The sequence below is a fragment of the Mya arenaria genome, chromosome 3 (genome assembly GCF_026914265.1).
Source record: "Mya arenaria isolate MELC-2E11 chromosome 3, ASM2691426v1".
NCBI lineage: Eukaryota > Metazoa > Mollusca > Bivalvia > Myida > Myidae > Mya > Mya arenaria.
Window position 1 is genome coordinate 86,008,483 of NC_069124.1, and position 25,892 is coordinate 86,034,374.

The 25,892-nt window shown below is 33.7% G+C and overlaps 1 protein-coding gene across 1 annotated transcript; it reads right to left on the minus strand.

Moving 5' to 3' along the window:
* Positions 1-8,945: 8,945 nt before the first annotated feature.
* On the minus strand, positions 8,946-25,461 carry LOC128228695 (stabilizer of axonemal microtubules 2-like). The gene is made up of 6 exons (XM_052940159.1): positions 25,268-25,461; positions 23,634-23,807; positions 15,513-15,625; positions 13,196-13,282; positions 12,313-12,996; positions 8,946-11,415 (listed from the first exon to the last, which is right to left on the minus strand). Exons 1-6 carry the CDS (start codon positions 25,303-25,305, stop codon positions 11,114-11,116), a joined length of 1,398 nt encoding a protein of 465 aa, XP_052796119.1. The 5' UTR covers positions 25,306-25,461; the 3' UTR covers positions 8,946-11,113.
* Between the last annotated feature and the right edge of the window lie 431 nt (positions 25,462-25,892).

Below are 25,892 nucleotides of genomic sequence, written 5' to 3' on the forward strand. Positions count from 1 at the left end.
CAATGAGTTCTATGCAAATGTTGCCAAAGATATTGGTAAAGATGTCGTTTTTAATGAGGCTAATCACCCCAGCACTAGTAAAATCTTAGAACAAAACATTACACCCAGCTCCTTCAATTTTATTCATGTTAAGGGCAATCAACAGTAAAAATTAAGTTTAAGGTAAAAAAAGGTACAGGTGTTGATAAAATATCAATTAAACTACTTCAGCTAGGATCACAATCATTAGCCCCATTTTATACTGATTTTATAAATAGCTCTATAGACAATGGCAATTTTCCAGATCGCCTAAAGCAAGCTCGGGTTATTCCAATTTTATTCAAGAAAAATGATCCTCTACAAAAAGTCTAATTACAGGCCTGTCAGTATTTTGCCTGCACCCTCAAAAATAAAAAATAAATAAAAAAAAAAGTTTTAGCCGAGCAACTATCTGAGTATTTCGAACCTATTTTTAATAAATTTCTTTGCGCATTTAGAAAAGGCCATGGTTGTCAGACCCCCCTTTTAAAATTAGTTGATGACTGGAAGTCCGCTCTGGATTCAAAACAATATATGTTGCTGCTGTCCTTATATGGACCTGTCAAAGGCTTTTGACTGTCTGCCCCATGATATACTACTTTGCAAACTTAAATGTTATGGTCTGTCTGCCAACTCACTGAACATACTAATGTTTGTTCATCCTATCTTAATCAGAGAAAACAGCAAATCAAAATAGGTCACATTACAAGTAGCTGGGCTGAGATAACCAAAGGTGTGCCACAGGGCTCGATCCTTGGTTCTTTACTTTTTAACATATTTCTCAATGACATCTTCTATTTCATCAAACAAGGATCCCTCTACAACTACTCTGATGACAACACCCTTTCTTTTAGCACATTTAACTTCGATACTCTGATATCAGTCCTTGAAAACGAAAGTAATGTTCTTATCAACTGGTTCTCTGTTAATTGCATGCAGGCAAACCCTGACAAGTTTCCGGCTATCGCCATAGGCACTAAAACGCACTCTAAAAAGCCCAAGCTTAGTATTAAAAATGCCAATATTGAATGTGATGAAGTGGTAAAACTTCTTGGAGTCAACTTAGATTTTGCCCTTACCTTTGAAAACCATATTAGCATCATATGTAGTAAAGCTGCACAACAACTCAATATATTGAAAAGATTAGGCAGAAATTTGTGTAGATTAAGCCGCTTAACTATTTTTCACTTTTTTATCTTATCCAATTTCAACTTCTGTCCGTTAACTTGGCACTTCTGTTCAAATAAAAGCACAAACAAGTTTGAAAAAATACAAGAAAGAGCCCTTCGTTTTGTAAATGATGACTACTCCAGTACATATGAACAACTTCTAAATAGAGCAAAACTTCCTAGCTTGTATATCCGAAGAACTAGAGCAATGGCTAAAGAAACTTTTAAAATCTTGAATAATATTGCCCCACCTGTATTAAATTATTTAATTAAAGTGCATGATGCCGGTTATAATTTTAGGTATACAAACTTACTTGAAGTTCCCAGAGTAACAACAACTAGTTTTTTTTATTTTTCTTTGTCTTAAGTGTCTTTTAGGCCTTTGGTCTAGAGCAGCAGATCTTTCACAGGTTTAACCTCTTTTACTTGCTTTTGTTATGTGATATGTGCTTTATTTAACATTGCTCAAAATTATTTTACAGCTTTCTTACCATGACATTGTGTTTCAACATGTATACTATTGTTATAGTCGGTTCATAAGCGCTTGTCGCTTATGTTATTTTGTTATTCTGACTTGCCGACTTAAAATAAAAGTTATCTTATCTTATCTTATCTTATCTTAAGGCCAATTTTCTTGACCATGATGTCAAATTTTTGTGTTACAGATACAAAATTAGATACAAAACATTTCAGACGATTATCTTAAGATATAAGTTAGATCTAACACTTTTTTTGCGAATTTCATTCAACACATATACTAAAACAACAATGTAATAATACATGAAATGCATTAAATCATTATAGTATGCCAAGATATTCGGCATAACTATTCAAACATCTGATTCAGACTTTAGGCTTTTTATAGTATGAGAATAGTCCAAATAATTATACGTTGACGGATCTTTTTTACGATTTTTGATATGGCAAATCCTTCACGTACAAATTGTTTTGTATCAAAAGTGGGTAGTTATTCCGATCGGGAATCCGGGTTGAAGCATATTGCTTCAATAAAATATCATAAAAACAAGAAATATTACCAGATAATAATGTTTAACTGTGTACTGTACAAGAATAAGCTTGGGACATTGATAGACGACAATGTTAAAGCGTGTACTGTTCAAGAATAAGCCACAGACATTGATAGAAGACAATGTTTAAGTATGAATTGTACAAAAATAAGCTTAGGCCATTGGTATACGACAATGTTTAAGTGTGTCACTGTTAACGAATAAGCTAATAAATCCATTGCAAGACGACAATGTTTATATAAGTGTGTACTGTTCAAGAATGCATTTGGGACATTGATAGACGACAATGTTTAAGTGAGTACTGTTCAAGAATAAGATTGGGACATTGAAAGACGAGAATGTTTAAATGTGTACCGTACAAGAATAAGAATGGGACATTGATAGACGCCAATGTTTAAGTGTGAACTGTACACGAATAAGATTAGTACATTTGACACACGACAATGTTTAAGTGTGTAGTGAACAAGGATAAGATTGGGACATTGACAGACGAGAGTGTTTAAGTGTGAAAGACGACAATGTTAAAGTGCGCACTGTACACGAAAAAGCTTGGGGCATTGATAAACGACAATGTTTAAGTGTGTTCTGTACACGAATAAGCTAAGGGTATTGAGAAAGGATAATGTTTAAGTGTGAACGGTACAAGTATTAGCTTGGGACATTGATAGACGACAATCTTTAAGTGTGTACTTTTCAAGAATAAGATTGGGACATTGATAGACGACAATGTTTAAGTGAGTGACTGTTCAAGAATACGATTGGGACATTGAAAGACAAGAATGTTTAAATGTGTACTGTACAAGAATAAGAATGGGACATTGAAAGACGCCAATGTTTAAGTGTGAACTGTACACGAATAAGCTAAGGTCATTGATAGACGACAATGTTTAAGTGTGTACTGTACAATAATAAGCTTGGGACATTTGATAGACAACAATGTTTAACTGTGTGCTGTACAAAAAAAAGCTTGGGACATTTATAGACGACAATGTTTAAGTATATACTGTTCAAAAATAAGCTAGGGACATTGATAGACGACAATTTTTAACTGTGTACTGTTCAAAAATAAGCTAGGGACATTGATAGACGACGATGTTTAAGCGTGTACTGTTCAAGAATAAGCCACGGACATTGATATAAGACAATGTTTAAGTATGTATTGTACAAACATAAGCTATTAAAGGCCATTGATATACGACAATGTTAAAGGGTGTCACTGTCACGAATATGCTAAATCTATTGATAGACGACAATGTTTAAGTGTGTACCGTTCAAGAATGAGTTTGGGACATTGATAGACGACAATGTTTAAGTGTGTACCGTTCAAGAATGAGTTTGGGACATTGATAGACGACAATGTTTAAGCGTGTACCGTACAAGAATATGAATGAGACATTGATAGACGACAATGTTTAAGTGTGAACTGTACACGAATAAGCTGAGGTCATTGATAGACGACAATGTTTAAGTGTGTACTGTACAAGAATAAAATTTGGACATTTGATTGACGACAATGTTTAAGTGTGTAGTGTACAAGGATAAGATTGGGACATTGATAGACGAGAATGTTTAAGTGTGTACTGTTCAAGAATAACCTAGGGACATTGAAAGACGACAATGTTAAAGTGCGCATTGTACAAGAAAAAGCTTGGGACATTGATAGACGACAATGTTTAAGTGTGTAGTGTACAATAATAACCTAGGGACATTGAAAGACGACAATGTTAAAGTGCGCACTGTTCAAGAAAAAGCTTAGGGCATTGATAGACGACAATGTTTAAGTGTGTCACTGTACACGGATAAGCTAATTAATCCATTAAAAGACGACAATGTTTAAGTGTGTACTGTTCAAGAATGAGTTTGGGACATTGATAGACGACAATGTTTAAGTGAGTGACTGTTCAAGAATAAGATTGGGACATTGAAAGACAAGAATGTTTAAATGTGTACTGTACAAGAATAAGAATGGGACATTGAAAGACGCCAATGTTTAAGTGTGAACTGTACACGAATAAGCTAAGGTCATGGATAGACGACAATGTTTAAGTGTGTACTGTACAATAATAAGTTTGGGACATTGATAGATGACAATGTTTAAGGGTGTAGTGTACAAGAATAAGAATGAGATATTGATAGACGACAATGTTTAAGTGTGAACTGAACACGAATAAGCTGAGGTCATTGATAGACGACAATGTTTAAGTGTGTACTGTACAAGAATGAAATTGGGACATTTGATAGACGACACTGTTTTAGTGTGTAGTGTACAAGGATAAGATTGGGACATTGATAGACGAGAATGTTTAAGTGTGTACTGTTCAAGAATAACCTAGGGACATTGAAAGGCGACAATGTTAAAGTGCGCACTGTACAAGAAAAAGTTTGGGGCATTGATAGACGACAATGTTTAAGTGTGTACTGTACACCAATAAGCTAAGGGCATTGAGAGAGGATAATGTTGAAGTGTGCAGTGTACAAGTATTAGCTTTGGACATTGATAGTCGACAATGTTTAAGTGTGTACTGTAAAAGAATAAGATTGGAACATTGATAAACGACAATGTTTAACTGTGTACTGTTCAAGAATAAGCTAGGGCCATTGGTAGACGACAATGCTTAAGTGTATACTGTAAAAGAAAAATCTTGGTACATTGATAGACGACAATGTTTAAGTGTGTACCGTACAAGAATAAGCTAGTGACATTGATAGACGACAATGTTTTACTGTGTACTGTACAAGAATAAGCTTGGGAAATTGATAGACGACAATTTTAAGTGTGTTCTGTTCAACAAAAAGCTGAGGACATTGATAGAAGAAAATGGTTAAGTATATACTGTTCAAGAATAAGCTTGGGGCATTGATAGACGACAATGTTTAAGTGTGTACTGTACAAGAAAAAGATTGGGACATTGATAGACGACCATGTTAAAGCGTGTACTGTTCAAGAAAAAGCTAATGACATTAATAGACGACAATGTTTAAGTATGTACGGTACAAGAATTAACTTGGGGCATTAGTAGACGACAATGTTTATATGTGTAAGTGATGAAGTCTGTACAATTATAAGCTAAGGCCATTGATATATGATAATGTTTAAGTGTGTACTTTTCAGGAATAAGCTAAGGACATTGATAGAAGACAATTTGTAAGTGTGAACTGTACACGAATAAGCTAATGCCATTGATTTACGACAATGTTTAAGTATGTACTGTTCATGAATAAGCTAAGCACATTGATAGACGACAATGTGTAAGTATGTGCTGTACAAGAAAAAGCCAGGGACATTGATAGAAGACAATGTATTAGTGTTTACTGCGCAAGAATTAACTAAGGACATTGATAGACGACAATGTTTAATTATATACTGTTCATGAATAAGCTAAGCACATTGATTTACGACAATATGTAAGTATATACTGTTCATGAATAAGCTAAGCACATTGATAGAAGACAATGTGTAAGTGTGTACTGTTCAAGAATAAACTATGGACATTGATAGAAGACAATGGTTAGGTTCAAGAATAAACTATGGACATTGATAGACGACAATGTTTAAGTATGAACTGTTCAAGAATAGGCTGGTGACATTGATGTATGGCAATGTTAAAGTGTGCACTGTGAACAAATTATAACCGGACAGTGATAGACGACAGTGTTTAAGTGAAAATGTGGAATCATCAAGTTTAAAAAAAAATCGTTTCCGGATGTTGCGCATTATATGTTTGTAAACGAATGAGTTGCCAGGAAATGTTAAAGTACGGGTTTTATACGCGTTTTTCTGTTATTGTACGCAACATATACTACCTACTTTTATATGAACTTATTTTGTTAATCAAACATTATTCCAGGTATGCTTCAGAGACTTATTGAAATCGGGTACCCTCGAGTATATGTTCAACTCCACACGGACTCAGCTGAATTTTTGAAGTTTATGACATAAGTCTTGAGCTAAAATGGTACAAATGGATTATAATTGAATTCCCTTATGCAGGCGTCACACTGTCCGGAAATTGACACCAGACGGACACACGATAAAGGAAATGTTAAAAATCGGCTCTGATCATAAACAAACATCAGTCCATTCCTGAGGGCATCTTGAGCCATCGTATGGCCGCCGTTGGAGTTTTCAGGCTACGGCAGCAACTTAGTGAGGTGTTGCATAATCTTTGAATTGCCGAAATACATTGCGAAGGTTCTTGTTTGTGTTTAATTCGTGTGTCCATTTTGCTCTTCTTGATGGAATCTTGTCAAATTGTGTAATATATTCGTCATTTCTTCGTGTTATCTTCGGGCATTTTCGTCTCACCAATACAATACGAAGGAAACAAAAAGCGGCCCGATTGTCTACGAAAGACGTCGTGTAGCCATCATGTAGCCATCGTAGATGAGACAATGTTATCGGCGAAGACAGCCGAATTTGAGTTGCTCAAGTATGAAAAAGCCAGCCTAAGAGCATGTTTTCCTCAGTCAGTCCTGACTCCTAATTAAACACAATTAAGCTCCTGTAGAATGACATACTGATGAGATACCCCCCCCCCAAAAAAAAAAAAATAAAATAAAAAAAAAAAAAAAAAAAATAATAATAAGGGAGCAGCATTACTTCTTTTGAGGCACATCAGAGAACATGATTAGAAGTTGTTAGAGTCTCAGCACCTCCTCTTGCAGGTAAAATGATCTTTTTTCACTTGGTCATTTCTTGCTATTTGCCTTTCTAGTTTTGGACAATCATGTTCTCTGATGTTTTCGACAAGGAACTTTGTCTTGTTTTGTGTGTGTTTTTTTCAGGTTGGGGCAAACCAAGGCGAAGGAGTAATCCAAGGAGGACACATGATACAGGAAGTATATCCCTCCTGGTCTCAAGCTGCCCATCAGTCTACGACACCTGCCTAGCGATGACTACTACCCAAGCCTATCCTACATCTTTGCTCCAAACATCATCATTAATGAAGTCAGCGATGCCATATGAGCCGATCTTCGCGCGAAATTCAAAATTTCATATTCGTATGGCATCTTTTGTCCGTTTCGAGGCAGTGTGTCGACTGCATTAGCTATTACCTTAGGCTGCACGCAAATGAAATTCAAATTCGAATGTGTAGTTATGAAACAAATGTGTGATTTGTTTTTAAAATTGACTAATATAACTGTCAAAATCTCAAACAATAACATGACTATTTGTGTTCGACATTGAAAGGTTATTTCTAAATCGTATGAAGAATTTTCTACATTAATTAGTAAGGGGTGAAGCAGTAGTAAAAATGAATTTAACAATAAATTCTAATGATGGTCGCTGAAAACTTAATACAAGATAAAATAAGAAAGACTAATGTATTCAAATGGCACAGAATATGTGTAATGGGCATGAATAATAAATATACCGTGAAGACTTCAAGAAAGCGAGTTCAAATCAGCGTATGTTATAGAGATTTTATTACACAATTAAGCCGAGTAGTCCAAACTTTAATTGTAAACCCTGTTTAGAGGCACAAGGTAAAAGCCCCAACGACAATGAACTAGAGACACATATGTATAAACACCACATACACTAACACACACCACAAATGGACCACACACCCATCAAAATAGCAGATAAATGATTGGATTACACCCTTGGAACGGTCAGTGAAAAACGAGTTCATTGGAACACGAGTCTACTCGGCGCTAAAACTTGACTAGTATCAACAGAGTAATAGGCCTTGACTAAGCAAAAGCATAATATTTTCAGGAAATGGCATACGTTTCACTTAAAAGTTTATTGCTAACAATTCAAAGAATGATTAAGCGACTAAAATTTGAACTGCATGATAATACACAGTAACTTACATGCAACTATAAGGGTCAGTTTTCAACATTGAAAAAAAATTCATTATGGTATCAATGGTATTAACTATTAGTCTTAACTAGATCAAAGATTGATGTAGCTAATCGGATTGCGCCGTTAAAACCCCCAACATCAACAAATAATAAATTCAACGAAGCATGGCCATATAGGATTGACTGAATTAGATATTGAATACTGACTTTGATCAGCTTGCGACCAAGGTCAACGTTTCTTGCAATTTCAAATTACAGCTGGGGTCATAGTTGATCCGTTTATAAATGACCCCTGGAATTAATATTCAATGCTACCCTGGATTAATTTGCTTTTCTAAAAAGGATGTTCTGCAGCGTAAAGAATAATATGCAGATTCTACTTTTGACAGTTGACACAATTTGGTTGGTTCTTTGTAGCCTTTACGGGAAATCTAACTTCAATTTGGAATTTATATTTGAGCATTCAACATTTGTCACAAGAATGACCCAAGACAAAGCTGTTTGATAATATTGGCATACCTCTAATGCCAGACATAAATGCATATTCACTTGAAATCAAACAAGAACAAGTGATTAAGTTGGACTCACAACAAGTCCATAATCCAGTATATAATTACATCACCCTGTTATGACCTAGATTGGGTGTTATATATAGCAGGCAATATTTGTTACAGGACACAAAATTCTGGCATTATACACACATGTAGGTTCCTTGTAAATTGGTTCTTGTTTGTGTGAATAAGTTGACAGACAAAATAATGAAGATGAATTGCTTTGACCGTTTATGACCACATACTACAAGTATTGTTTGTTTGATGTACCCAATTTACATCTTGGGGCAGACAATAACTTGCTATTGACAAATTTGCATTTCACCATGTAGACCATAAAAATAATTTCTTATAAGAAAAGACTGACATGAGTGTTTTAATACTCTCTTTATTTATATCTACAAAGACAGGAAGTTTGCAAGAAAACAAAATGACAGTTAGACACAGAATATAATAGTAATTTCTTTTACAATGTACAAACATAGGTACTCCAGTTTTTAGAACATTTTTTACACATTTATTCAATAGCATTAATATCAATAATTTTTTTTTAAAGGAAAGTGTTAACCACAGTTAAAGTTGAGAATACCAACAAGCTAAACATAATGTCATCAGGTGTTCTAAATCATTCAATATTTTCAAGGCACTTCATTTGTCTGAAGAAGCTTATAATATAAACTCAATGGCACTATACTTGTGAAAAAAGATGAACATAAAAAACTCAAAATACACTTTTCAAATAACAAGGCAGCTACAATTTGTATTTGCTTGTTTTTAAATGAAAATCTTATAACAGAGCATGTAAATGTTTTCGAACTTTAAATCTCATATCTATCATATGATAAAAATCTCGAAAGCTTGATATGAGAAATATAAAAAATCCAAGTATAAATAAGAGATATAATGATCACATGACTTATTACAGTAATTTACAATGAAAAGCACAAATACAGCATATTTCCACATGTTTTACAAAAAAGCTAACATTATGCAGTAATAAATGAATGAAAAAGTTTTCAAGCAAGGATATGTACTGTTTATTGGTTCTGACATTTTTTAAGCTTTGCTAATAACAATGTTGACAATCTTTATCCTAATGTTGAACAATAGCAGTGGTCGAAATTAACACAAGCCCGCAAGCCGTGCTCTTTTGGGTTTGCTCAAATTCTGAATTTTATATAGCAGAGCTTGTTAAAAAATTTGATGCCAAGCAATAGTATAAGAATTTATCCAAAAGTCTAATTTCAATGACTGCAATTGATCATAGTTATAATCCAACAACCTAAAATGTCTTTTTAACATGGCTCAATAACTGCAGAAATTATTTAAGCATGAAAAGAAAGAAATCCAAATAATGCCATCATACTGAGCACTGGCTGGAAAAGTCAAATATATAGTGTTCAGGCTCATGCCCCTGCCAATGGGACGGCCGGACAGATTAACATTTAAACATTTAGAAGCGCTCTGACAACCAAAAACTCCATTATGCAGATCACAACTCAGCCAACCTAAGCCAGTAGAAAACCAAATAATAAACATAAACTAAGTTCCCCTAAAGGAATTTTATATCCATACTGCTGTTTAAAAATACAGCACATAAATATGAGGTACCAACTAACAAATTCATGCCTTACAAACATAAAACAACCACACAATAGCTACTGCTAACAGTCATATCACAGACTCAGCTTATAAGCAAGGTACATGTACATATAAACACATACATTAACATTAAAATTATAGAAAGCTATAAATGGTAAATGATCTACAAAATAAAATGTTTCAGGAAAAATAACTAAAGCTACAACAACTTATTTCAAATAGAGTGAAGTTGTGTTCTGATTAAAATAAAAATGTCATTAATAATTACAGATATAAAATAATGGACCAAAGGTTATTTTTTCAAAATAGTTGTTTTATAACTCACCTAAACTAGATTTGTTTTTAATTAACTCAATGAAAGCCTTTGTAATTAAAAAAATATGTAAAAGAATATATAAACATCTGCATCTTTAACATAATTGTTAAAACAGTAGAACAAAACTATGCCACTGTTGTTGTTACCATAACAACTCTTAAACAAGCACTTATCCCAAGTTTGCATTATAACAATTTGCAAAGAATGTGAAACTCCAGTGTGTACAACAGTTTACACAATTTTACAAAGAATGTCAGGCAGTAATATTATCAGCTAAATTTAAAGCATACTATATACATGCATAACTGAATTATCAGCAGTAAGTAAAATACTGATTTACTTTATAAATTTATACATTATCCTTTAATCATTTACAAACAGGTGAATGGGTGCACTACAGCAAATGAAACAGCCAAAGTGCCCAAACAATCAAAATCTGATCAAAGACACACTTTGGCACTACTGGTATTACATTTTCACACTTTGAATTTGAAACCTACAAGCATGTGATTAAAGTTGGAGGTTAATGATTTCATACAAAGAAAAAAACCTTGAAAAAGTTCATTTGATGGGATTGCAAAGTTTGGAATACCTGTAACTTGAGTGATTACACTAAGCTTATGCCACACTCATGCCTAGTCTTTGCTGTGACAGTGACCTCTGCTGAGTTTGAAGAGGGGTGATGGTGCTCTGGTACATCCGGTGGCCCCGCGTGTCCAGCTCAGAAAACCTAAACCGGGAAGTGGGCTGGTCAATCACTGCAGCTTCGCACAGCTGGATGGGTTTGGGTGTGTAGTCCTGGCGGTACATGGTGTGGTCATCAAACTGGGCATCACTGCGGAAGGCGTTGTTGTCCGGGCGGAATGAGTGTACTGCCTGCATTGGTTGTGGAACATAGTGACCCTTGTATGTGGAGTTGCCTGAAACAGATGAACATATTGTTGTAATATACTTGTTAGGCATAATAAACAACATATCTGTGATTTTATGTTTTAGCATCATGGGGTGGGTAGCTTTTCAGCCTAACAGAAAGATAGAAAACATAACATTTAATCTATTCACAGCAAAGAAATATTGTGTTCTGGAACTTAATATATGTTTTTATGGATGAAATCTTCCATCAAGGCAGATCAAGGAAGTTTTTTTAACAGGGAGTAATATCTTTTTTTCATTATTGCATATTGTTTTTGTCCTGCCGTGTTGGGAGATTTTGCAGTTGGAGCCCGACACTTACTAAAGAATCGAATAGGTCTTGGTCTTAGTTGATTTTAACAGAAATTTAATAGCATGTGGTATCTATTTTCGTATCAGTTAAAGTTGAGCAGAAATTTTAAAGAGAAACACATGAATTTCCTGTAAAGTTAAGTCATAAGTATTAAACTTAACACAAGTGCCTTGGAGTGAACACCATCAATCGTCTGTAGTTTCAGCATAAAAGGGGCTGTTCTAACACAACAATTATGTATACTGCTATAGGGTGCCCAAGAGTCTTATCTTGATCAAATCATTAACACTTGTAAATTGTAAACCTTCACTATTTGACCAGTAGTTTATGAAACTCTTATACTTAAATAAATGTGGTACAGATTGATCTATTTCAATTACGGTAACTTGGACGTAGAGCGGAAGCAAAATCTAAGTTGACCATTGAATTGTCAAAATGATCTTAAAATAAAATGTGCCCAGGTAGTGCCAGTAATTTTTTTGATATTTATACACTTTCATAACTTAAGTCACATGTTTTCTTGAAATCAAACTCTATTCATTGCATATAAGTTTTAACTATGATGAAGGTAAGGTATATTGAAGACATTAACCTTCAAATGGAGCATTGTTTGGCATGTAGGCAGGCTGCTTGGTCATCTGAGCTCTCTCTCCGTTCCACTTGCGGAAATCTGAGTTGTAGTTGGTTGTGCCATCAAATGGAGCACTAGCCTGTTTCATGGAGTTTGGTCGCATTGCTACCACTCTCTCAATAGGCATCTCTCTGTAGGTCTGGTTGTGTGTAGTGTTCATGTCCATTTCACCAGCAGGTTTCTGATATTGGTCATGAGCGTGGACAAATGGCCTTTCCATGGGCCAGCGTTTGTAGTCAACTCTGTTTGTAGTGTCATCATCAAAAGGTGCCTCAGACTGAAAGGCCCGTCCCTCAGGTTTGAAGCTGTGTGTGGGTTGGCCTACGGCTCCTTTGTAGTCCCTTTTCTGGGTGCTGAGACCTTCAAAGCCCACCTGTGGAGGCTTGTAGTGCTCTCTCTCTCTCTGGAAGCGGGCCGGCATGGCATGCTGGATGTAGGCATCCCGATGACTTGTCCTGTCCTCAAACGGAGTATCAGACATTTTAGCTCCCTCATTTGGCTTGAAGCTGTGACGGGGGCCTATCTCCTTGCTTCGATAGTCGGTCTGGAATGTGGTTTGACCTTCAAACTTTGACTTTGGTGGTTCCCAGGCTGCTTGCTGGCCGTATGCCTGAACTCGCGTACCATCCCACTTCTTGTAGTCCGCTACAAAAATATTCATTATAACATGAGGAGTATGACCATTATTAGAATAAGTTTCATTGTTCATTGAAGTGTCAATTGTATAAAATAATACTAAATATTGAAAAACAATGACTTCATGATACTATGGATAAACATTTAACATAATGTCACAAAACGTTTCTTGACAATACTGAAAATTTTCATATTGAACATTTCTTACATTTGTATGTTGGTTCCCCCTCAAATCTAGCTGGCAATTGCCTCTGGCCTTCATTCCTAATGGCTTGTGCTGGGGGTGCATGCTTTTCTGAAATACAATAACTCTCATGTCAACACTCTGTTTCATTTTGTTATATTCTGCAAACTTCCTTAGTTATCAAATTATCATTAACTTAATGAGCCCCAAAAGTCAATCAATAATTTGATATAATGGGTGATGTTATTTTTGAATCAGTGGGATGAAAGTATTTTTTAAATCATTAATGTTTAATTTTCATATTGATTGACAAATTATTAGGAAATATAGGTTGAATCTTCAACATATTTTTAATTCAAATAGAAGGTGTAATTTCACTATTTGACTTATTGTTTATGAGAGTTAAATGAGTACCATACAACCAGTCATACTGGAAATATAACAGTGTTGTAGGAAGAAAACTGAATTCTTTTGTTGCGTGATTCATTATCATGTAGACCAAAAATGAAATTGAGAAAAACCTTCTTATACAAACACCCAAATTCATAATAGGTTCCTCTACAGTTTTCTATGCTAAGACATGTTCAGTGATAGAAGTGAAAGGTATAAAATGGTCAATAAGTCTCTCCCCTCCCTTCTTCCTTAACTTCTCTAAAAGTATTACAGTGTAGTTTTTTTATTATAATACTGATTAATTTGCAATTTATTTTATCATTTCCAATTATCTATAAAAACAATTCAGTCTACAATATCTGTTAATAATTCAGTATTCATTGATTATTTAATTAATTCATTCAAATGCGTGTAATATTCAATCAGGTACCAGCAAGATATAGTTTAATTGTTAGAACTGAAATCAAAATACTGATTTAACAGATATTTGCTTCAATAGGAAACTAAATACAATGGTAACATTGCACAGTTGTTTCCCTTAGTGCTTATTTTCCTCTTTAACCGCCTGCCGACTCTAATGGAAACCAATAAATATGTATATACAAAAGGCTAACTAAGTAAACTTTCGATCATTATTGGTAGACATGTCTGCGTATACATTAAACAAAATGTCATTGACAGTAAAAGGTAAGCAATGCAAATCCAATGAATTTGATGATAAGTTTAACATTTATGAATTTTATAGGATCATTATGAAAGCTGCATTTATCAATAGAATACTTAGTAAGATATGACAAAAAACTGAATAATATGTATGACTGAATTGATTGTTTTCTCATTCAGATCTGTTACCGAACTTTAGACCACATAAACCTCACCCTATTTATTGCTATCAGAATGATATACCCATACTTTCAAAGATGAACTTCAACTGATCAATATGTCATAAATAATGCAGTGAATTTTAAAGAAATAGCTTTTCAACTTGATTCAAAGATTTTAATATTGGCTTCATATATTGTGAATCTAAGGTTTGATATACCATGAAAGATTTTACTTTGCCACAAATTTGAATGAATATTAAATTCACAAATAAAATATGTATTTATAAAACTGATCTAGAAAACAATCCAAACTAAGCAGCGGGACAAGACAACACAATGAAACAAGGAATTTATCCAATAAGAAGTTTCACCATATAATGATGAATGCCAGTAATGGGAAAATATACCATCGATGTTAGATCATTTCAGGTTTTCTTCAGACACCTTCATTCTAAACAGCTGCCCTGACAATGATTGTTTTCCTCCCCTAGCAACAGTGCAAATATTGTACTGGTAAATATCTGATGTCAATAGGAAGTGGGAACCGGACTGAGATTCACCTTCCTGAGAGTGAGACTATTCATGACAGATGCTGTTTTGAATTCATGGTTGTTAAAGTTATTAATATGGTATAATTACAAGATCCATTACAAATGCCATTAGGTTTCTTGATAAAAAAATATAATTTGCATTTGACTGAATGTCATTGAAATTGGCTGAAATGAATGCATCCCTTTATATTACATTGACACTGATTTCATTTTGTAGCATAAACATTCTGTAATAAATTTGAAGGTTTAAAAAAGTAAATGGAAATTTTATTTTGGTTGGAAATGCCTTGCAGTGTCAATCCTTATTTCATCAAAAAGGCCGACTTATGACTTCTTTCAGTCAATAGCATTCATAGCCTTGAACACATTAAAATTGTCTTAACTGAACAAATCAATTATCAAACGCATAATTATTACATGATTTTTTTTCAAATGCATTTAAAAAAGTGCAGATGTTTTTGAATACTTGATCTAGACTGTGATACACACTTTGGAATCACTGACTTGAAATATTTGAGACCTAATAAGAATACTGAAATCAAAAATAAAGTTGGCCAAATGGGCTCCACTCACCAACATATTCCTGCTTGTAAGATGTCATGTTTTCCATGTCACCTGGCGGCTTGACATAGTCCTCATGCTTGTGTACGAAAGGACGCTCCAGTGGGTGCGGTTTGTAGTCCGTCCTGTAATTAGTATCATTATCACCATGGTAACCATCTCTAATTGCAGGCAAGGGCTCATATCTTCCTAAGCTCATTCTGGCTAACGTTTCTTACTACAACACACACTAATTTACACTGAGGCAAATGTTTCGCTCACTATTTTAATAAAGTTTTCCAGATTTCTAAATACCTGTCACAAAATTTCGGAAGTTTATAGATTAGGAGTGCTTGAACACTTATCAGCAACTACGAATTACAAACACTTATATACATGAATATCAATGTCTTGATAATTTCAGTCTACAATAAATCAGCAAAAATATTCAAATCCTGAATTGGTTATAGATAACTAAATGCACGAGAGATTCACTAAAAAACTCTAATATCAGTCTGAATCTAGGTTGATTATAATGTATATGAAGGAATTCTTAAGCTGCTTTATTAGTGAGCAAATCAGCGCAGAGTTCAATCGGAAAAGGTAATAAAAGAATAACTAAGTCAATAAAATCCATAAATCTAATCTGATAATCTATAGGAATTTCAGAGAGAATTAATGCACCTTTTGTAAAGTATATATTGCCTGGTTGGGTCAATCTATTGTGGAAAAAATCAATTATCTCCACGACCAGTCAGGAACTGGATATCAATATCAAAATGATCATGACCTTTCACGTGCACAGCATTTCACTTCGGCCTCCATCTTTATATAGAAATGATTTCATTTCTAACCACATTTTGGCTATTACCGGTATATTGTTTTAAATATCATAAAATTCTACAAATTCTGCTACATAAACTGTGACTACAACTCAAAGATTTAAGAGTGAGTTTAAACATTTGCTATTGCAAGAACAGTTTTTAACATTTATAAACTAACTCCTTAAGACGTAAAAAAATATTAATCCTTTGTTTTTTCTATTTAAACCCGTCTTTTTTTCTCCCAACCATACTCTTTTTTTGCAGCAGTGATTTTTCATCATAATTTCTTAAAAAATGTACATCTTTTGAGTGAACGTTTTAAAATTTGACCATTTATATTTTAAACTTTTTACAATAGCGATATTCCCTGATATAGGTCAGTTTGGTACGTAATTCTGAATCTCAAAAAAAATGTAGAAAAAAATTGATGCCAACCGCTACCCATATACATGTACCCTATTATTTTTAGAGATATTAGTGGAAACAAGGAACTTTATTTTGGGCCTTATCGGTGAAGTTATGTTTTTCAAAAATGTCCAACTATGGTCTAACAACTGTATTGGCTGGATGAGCCATTGTTCATTTTGGAACACATCTTTATAATTTCTACTCTTCCAATTGAAGGAAGCTCACTTGCAGATTAGCCGCCTCAAACTATGTATATATATATGCTCTGTATATATTTATGACAATTGTTAATAGTCAAACATAAGCATGTGTAAAAAAATGTTTCTCTGTGCTGTTCAATTCATAACACATTTGATGATACAAATGTATGTTTATTAATATTTGCATCACATGTCTTATACATTTAACTCTGTAACAGTGGCTACTGACCTGTTTTGGTCATCAACTGGATGATGACCATGACATTAATATATATTATCAAAACAATCTACTATCATTCTTCAACAGGGTGCAAATCATGCCAATTTAAAAGAAGAGTAATGACAGGGCAAGAAACCCTTGTCTGTGAGAGAATATTAGCTTCTAATATCTGGCACAGTTGCCAAGGAGACAGAAGAGACTTAGCAGCCGAACAAAGTCAGCTGATGTTGCCAGATGGGACAGAGATCATAGAGGATGAACCAGATGAGGAAGATGAACTATGATCTTCTTGATACTGTTGCAGTAATAGGAGCTGTCTCAGAGGCATAGCCATGTCTTAAATGTCGTCTGATAGTCACCAATCAATTGCCAACCATTCAATTAAGAATGAGTTTTCTGTTTTTTTTATTGTCAGATGTAGTTGCTTGTCCCCACAAATGCTGGTTGTTGGTGGTTGTGACTTAGTCATAAGCTTTGTGTATATGCTATGCTATATAGCTGAATATAAGAATAATAAAAATTTAGAAGAACAAATATACCAGAACACTTTGGTAATTAATGAACTTGCAAGTGAATAGCTTGTTCTTTGGCTGGATAGCTTTTCTGGGTGCCTTCCTTATTATCTCACAGAGGTTGATTTCATTATTACATGCTTTCTTTTTGTCTCTTTGGGGTTGACATAAAAGGGAGCTCAAGACTCCTTAATTCAGCCTGCATGGACTCCTACATTACTTGGAAGTCTGTCAGACTCCTAATTCATGCCAAGGAGCCTGCTGTACCATTAAATGCTATATTTAAGTATTCTTGTCCATTTCTGGAATCTTCATTTAAACTAAAAACATTATCATACAATTTGAATCAGAACAAAATAGCTTTAATAAGCAATTTGCTTCTGTTTTCTTTTTATAACAAAACTGCAATTTATCCTTAAATGCTGGACCTCATTTTGACCTGGACTCCAAGCATTTGAAGAAAAAAATCTGTGTATTATAAACACTGCTTTGACATTTGATTTTTGATTTTTTTCTGCCTCAGATAGATTGGTTTTGAAATTTGAATCAAACAATTAATGTCTAAGAAAATTCATTTTTCTTCATTGTTCTTTAAAATAGAAACATAAACATCAACCTTATACCAAAGAATGTTGTCTGGGCAAATTTTCCCCACAAATAAACATGTGTTCACAAAAACTGTAAGGAAATTTGGTTTGTTTATCAATATACTGATCAATAAAAAAACATTTTTGAGTAAGATGATAGATGATACAATTCATGAGAACTTACTCAAAAAGGCCACTTAATATTGTACATAAAATTGTGTGTCAACCACATGTTTTTTTATTGATCTATCAGTAGTAGACATGTGGATAGAGCAGCTTTCTAGATATTTGTATGCAATATAGTTACATAGATAATGAGTTTGAATGATAACTTTCATAAAAATGCATTTTCTTTTAATGGTAGGGCCTAAAAAAAAAATACATTTGGTTCGGGTTACCCGACCCTACCTACGGAATAGGCGCCGACCCTACCGTTTTTATAGTCAATTTGAAAAAAAAAATGAAAAATTAAAAAAAAAAAAAAAAAAAAATCTCGTTTTTTTTTTTAAATTGCTTTTTAATATTAAGTTTAAACCTTAAATGCTTATACAGAAGATAGCTTTAACACCATTCTCCAATGATGAAAATTATTTTCTTATATAAAACCTAATAAAAAAAAAAAAAAAAAAAAAAAAAAAAAGCCTACCTACCCTACCTATTTTTTTTAAGGATGTAACCCTAACCAAACAATTTTTTTTTTTAGGCCTAGAGTATTACATAATTAACAGTCATCCAACTGATCACAGTCATGCTCCAGAATTTATTTCTTGATATTGACAAATCATGCAATATCTGAAGATGTAGCAATTCATAGGTAAATATAACACCAAAAGATGAGAATTATGCCATGTTTAATACTATTTAAGGATAACCGTGTATGGTTACATCATAATACAGTAAAACTGCGGTCGTTCGAACAGGCGGTCGTTTAAGAATCGGCGGTCCCTTGAGGTCAGAGCTTGGTCCCAAACATTATTCCTTCTATTTTAATATAAAATAAACTGATGCTGCATCGAAACCAAAATAAGTCGAGGAGTCGAGCACAATAGCCGGTCCCAAAAACACAAGTCATGCACAAAACCTTACAGCTCCCTCGAGGTCACTTTTTCCCTGAACACGTGTTCCAAAATGAACAAACAATTGCTATGCATTAAAAATTTTGCAAGTTGTAAAAATTGGGATGCAAGTTGAAAGGAAATTTCATAAGGTGTGAAAAACTGTTTATCACTGTTTACGCATGACCGTTAATAGTTGATAAGGGCATTTGAGAAGATAATTATGAGTTTGAACAGTTTCGCAAGACAGACAAGATGCCCCAATCATCAATCCTTGATTTTGTGAAACTTAAATCTGACTAAGGCCATAATATGTACTGTCATACATAAATGTTGCTAGTTTAGAAAATGTGCTTTTTGTAAAAAATATCTATCTATTATAATCGTTTTTTTTTCATTTAGTATACGACGGCCTTTGAAAATATGAGCAATTTCCACAATGCAACACATAATCAGTGTCGTAGTAAACAGTCGGTTTAACGACTTCAAACTCGGGTCATTCGAAAAATCGTTTCCCTCGAGGTTTCAACTCAGACCCCGACGTCCTCGAGGTATTGCAGTTTTACTGTACATTCATATTAATATGCTCCACAGTTTCAGCGAATGCATTTGTTTGCCTTATGGGGGAAAAGGAAACATTTGTTGTCCTATAACTACTATGGAAAGAACAAACAAAAAATGAGACTAAAATATGTTTCCAAATCGATTGTTGACCATTTAATTTTTAGAGAAATATTTTGAATTGAAATGTTATGCCATTGTACAAACATGTTATGCATCATTTGCATTATATGCCTTGTTATGCCATTGTACAAACATGTAATGCATCATTTGCATTATATGCCTTGTTATGCCATTGTATAAACATGTAATGCATCATTTGCATTATATGCCTTGTTATGCCATTGTACAAACATATAATGCATCATTTGCATTATCTATTCGTCGACAGTTTCAGATTTATTCTTAAAATATTTTCAATGAAAGGAATAAAAATAACATGGTACTAGTAAATTTAACTTTGTCTTTCTAGTTCTTCATAGTCTTACGACTTACATGTAAAATAAAACAACACGTCTTTAGTAACATTACAAGTGTCCATTTTAGGCTAGTCCAATTAATTTGTTTCAACACAAGGATTTTCTAATGCTATAAACACACTTGTACATTAATATAATCCCTTAATGCACTTAACCAATAAAATAAAGATGTCTTCTTTAATTTTATTGTCACAGTCATCCACAGTAATGGCTTCTAAGGTTAATGTTGGTATGCTTAAGGTGTTATTTATCCTCCTGATTGGCCATTGGTGCAATACTTAAGCACAAACCACACTGAAATAAGTATTCTTTTATATCTTATGAGAACAGTGTGTCCATAGTTTTCACTTATAATAATTATGGCACATTTTACGGGGCCCCAAGGAAATTTTGTTATTTGCTGAACTTGTTTTAAAAAATGATATTGATAATATTTATATTTTGAAAAAAGAAAAGAAATTTGGTCAAAACAACTCATATTGCCTTAAAAATAGTCAGTAAATTGAAAATTGCAGCTTTTCTATGACGATGTAACAACATGGCTGTCTTGTAATGATTTTAACCAACCAGGTACAAAAAAATTGTTCTTAAATTTTGTTTCAACTGCAGTTTAAAAGAGCTGCTAAGACTAATTCTTATACTGTACTACTACAAATAATTCAATGTACCTTTTCAGGATTTATTTCTGATGTCACTGTATGATAAAATCATCATGTGCGCTAATCACTGTGAGGGAACGGACACCGGATAGAGCTCAAAAAGTGATAAATTGATAAGCGCTTGACTTTGACACATGGAAAGTTTTCTATCATTTTTTGTAATTTATGGTGATATATTTATAAAAATCGAAGAGTTTTGAATGACTTGATACTGTGCAATATACGACTATGATGGAAATGTGTCTCCTCTTTTGTATTATAGCCCAGTTCTCGCCGAAAGTTGCTTGATCGCTCACAAATGTGCATGTATGTGGTACGATTTCAAACACAAATCAGCAAATTGAAAACAAGAATAAAAACTGAATCGAACGATTTCATTGTAATTATATTATCTAGTAATGTGTAAGATATCAATACGATATCTTTTGTTGTTACAGAGATATTCATAACTTTTGATGCCCTGGCGGTGTACTGGGGATAGTTTAAGCAAATAAATAACTGCACAGGGGATACCTATTAAATGGACTGAGGATAGTAACAATGTATTTAGAATAACGAGACTGTGATAATGATGAAGGCCATTTACCTAAATGCTAGCTCAAGGGAAAATGTTCGATATTGTCCATACCGAGGGATGAGAGCAAAAAACATGTTTTTTTTTATCTGTTTGCACTTAAAACTGTTTCATTTATACAGATTAGTTAACCATGATGTGTTTCCCACAAGAATCAACGTTCGAGTCGCCAATATCTATTTTTTTAAATAAGCCGGTAAAAACATGTGTTTTTTTTTTATCTGTTTGCACTTAAAACTGTTTCATTTATACAGATTAGTTAACCATGATGTGTTTCCCACAAGCATGAACATTCGAGTCGCCAATATCTATTTTTTTTTAAATAAGCCGGTAATCTGATTTATTGAGGTGTACAAAACATATGACCGCAGAATTTATGTGGTGTTTTCTATTCATATATATATATTATTGCTTTTTGAATCAAGTAGGTACGTTTTTGCAGTTGAGTTCATCAGTAGGGAATGAGATATTGTGATCAAATTTGGAACACGTGAAGCTTTTTTCTAAGCTTGGGTCGATGTTGCTATTACTTAGAACAGAATAATGGTCTCTGCTCGTTCATTTCAGTGAGAAAGTATGTATTGTGACCAACTCTGATATTAAAGCAGCTTGCATATATACGTTCATCTAGGAGAGAATGGATCAAACTCATTGTTAACTAAAGTTTGCTCAATAATTTTTTATAAAATTGTGCTCTCACTTTTTGCAGATTATTTGAAAGTTAGAAATAGACATACATGTACATTGTATATTAACAGTGTTACTATCAATTTTTGTCCCATATTACATGTTATCACCAGGACACATTATTCAACTTTGAAACTATCCCTGGTACATAATACGGCTATCCCCAGTACAGTATTGTGAACAAATCTTAGGGCATATCTTTAACAGTTTAATAGTTACATTGCCATTTTTTACAATAAAAATAGTTGAGCTGATGCTTGTGAAAAACTTCGATTCAGATTTTTTATTTATTTGATATATTTCCTAAAAATAACAATACTTGTCTAAATTCTGTAAGTTTTGAGGTGATCATCTCAGATTTGAAGAAATATTTTTCGTGGTCTGCTTAATCGTAAGTACCTTAAAGAATACTATAGGCCAAATTTAGCATTCAGCTATTAGTTCAAACACTTGCATCATTTGTGGATATGGTAGATATGCGTTAACACGGCAAGATCTTACCTCTGGTAAAGAAAAACAACTGCATAATTGTCTGTTTACTTATCACATTTTGGGCTATACCCGGTGTCCATTCCCACACAGTGCTAATGTAACCATACACACAATGAAAGTTTAAACTTAAGTCCTAAAAGGCAGAAGGAATGCCTTTAGTTTAATAAATAAAAAACAAATTCCAAAATATTTAAGAGAAAATATGGAAGCCTCAACCACAAAGAATCAAAATTAATAAAATAATGAATTTGGAATAATTAAAAAATATCTGAACAAATTAAAATTCTGGAAGCTGAATTCCTATCAAAATACAGCACATATCAAATGTGTCCATCTATGTTTGAGAATCATAGTAGGAGAAATGATTACCATGTTAGGTTTGCCTTGGTTACTGGTCTAGTTTGGAGTTGTGTTAAGAATATAAAGAAAATATGGACAGAAAATTGAATAGAAAATACTGGGATAATAATCTCTAATATATTTTGAAGTTTACTTTTTGAATATTTGTAACTATTTTAAACAGCACTGGACTAAATTTTTAATCGAGTTTAAATGTTCTTTCAATACAGTGCATTTTCAATCTTTTTAACTACCTCTGTGAAGCTATTTCTATAAACTAAGTGCTGAAAAGTGTGCCATACTGAAGCACATGCGTTTATTTTAATGTCATCCTTCAATTTCATGTGGTTGTCAAGGGCAGATCCAATATGTGATGTTAGAGGGGGCGTCACTTAGGGACATAACCTTTTGACATGCGTCCCTCCCTCAGAACCGAAATTTATTTGATTTAAAATGGTGTCAGTTTTTTTAACAATTTCTACTCAGAAATTGTGCACCTTATCCACATCCTGGTGTGCAGGTAGTTGTCTTCCCTTAATGACATATAAATTACTCACCGTTGTGTAGTTTTATCCATAAACTCCCCACCATGCATAGGCTGTTGGTTTGGTTTGAAGTTCTCCCGAGCCCCAAGTGGGTGTGCCTTGTATACATTAGTATACTCAGTAAGGCGGCAAGGTCCATCCCCTTGTGACAGGTGATTTGTTGGGTTGTGGGGACATTTGTGGCGCCTAAAATAACAAGTAAACATTCATCACTAAAGTAAATAAGCATTGAGGACAGAAACTGGTTGTTTTATATCAATAAGACATATATGGCATACATGGCTTCCAAGTAGATATAATCAATATCATTTATACATGCCATCACTGAATCTTCAAAACCTGAAGATCTGTGTTTACTTGCTTACCTTATCTTGAATGTTACATTATTTTCACAAACATGGGATAGTGATTGTGTCTTTTACACAAATGCTTAACTCCATTAACTCTGTTCAAATCCACACCTGACTGTTGAACAATTTAAGTTTGGGGACCTCAGAATAATGGGTATACCAGTATCATGTGACAAAACTGAAAGACAGTACAGAAACTCAAATATAAGATTACAATATTGTGAATACATGTATCTCAATAGCACTTGTTAGATTCCCAGGCATTTCTCATGTTTTTCCCTATATTATTATATAATCTGTAGACTAGATTTTATATGGGGTAAAAAATATAATTTAGAGAAACCCTTGTGATTAGGTAGACACTTCAACATTGGCACAACAACACATAGATTTAAAGATTTAAAGGGACTTGTTCATGTTTTATAGGGTCAGACATTTATTTTTTTACCTGTATTTCAAATAAGCTTTAATGTTTGTTTGTTTTCTGAAAAAAACGTGACATGACAATAACATGACATCATGATTGAAAATGTATGCGATGTGTTAAATATGTTTAACTGATTGCTAAGTTTCTTTGTAAAGACTGTTTAAACATGAAATGAAAAGAAGTAATTTGCTTGACACATTCATTACATTACATAATAGTTTCTTGTTTATCAAGTTTTCCGATATCTGTAAATCTGGGACAAATCTGACAGGTTGTGTACATGTACAACGGTATTCGTTACCCAGAATAAATTTATGTGAAAATAACGACTCTATTGACAAATCAAATCCAGTTTAGATCACTGTCGGGTATATATTAAACAATTTTGTAGTTTTTATTCAACATCGATGCATAATATTACTATATATTCTTTCGCCCAGTGTTAAATGGTAGAGAGTTGTAGCGTTACAGGCATACATAAGAAATGTCAAAATAATAAAAAAAAGTATCCATGATCGCTCATTGTTGTAGCTATCTGGCTTCTCACCAAGGCTATCCTGGTTCGATTCCCAGCATAAGGGCATATTATTTCGGTTTGTGGTCACCAATCTGGTTTTCTCCGGTTTCCCCAAAAACACAAGACCAATCTCGCATAACGTGGTGTCAACAATACTAACTTAATTAGAATTAGTATGTTAATTGCACTTTCTTCACAATTGTTGTAAAATATATAAATATTAAACTGAAACCAATTTAGATATGATAACATGTACAAAATATAAGCACCTGATCAACAAGATCAATAATGAACTATTGTGCCCTTTCAATTATCAGATATGTGGAAAGAAAAACAAATTAAAACCACTTACCCGCAGGTACAAATTTGACAAATACAGCGCTTCGTCATGTTTATTGTTTAATTGATTGAGAAACGATAAGGAAATTGTGTTTGAAAATTTCAAGTTCGATGTTGATAAGTTTTAATCATCAAAATTGAAAGTTTATCGAGAGAAAACATGCGTTGTCAAGCAGTTGTTGGTGTTGACCCCAAGATGGAGACCGGAAGTGAGCGGTGGTAGGGGTGGCAAGTTGTTTTTGCAGATGGTCTTTCATAAAACGAAACTTTTTAAGTGTGAACAGCTCGTTTTCGATTACTTTATTATACGATGAAATTTTATATCGAATATCATTCCGGATGCACTAATTAGACGAATAGCTAAATATATAATTTTGCAAATGAGTTACCTAGAATACAAATTGGACTCAACTGAGCAGGTGCTTTAAGGGAGACTACCGATAGGTTAAATAAAACTATGTTCTAGATCTTTAGAGAGAGAGAGAGAGAGAGAGAGGGGGAGGGGGGGGGGGGGGGGGAGAGGGTGAGGGTTGGGGACTAACTACTACAAGTGGGGGTGTACCTGTGACTGTGAAGTCATATAGTCAAGTGACTATTAGATAACAATACAAACGTGATTCAATATATAAATACTAGCT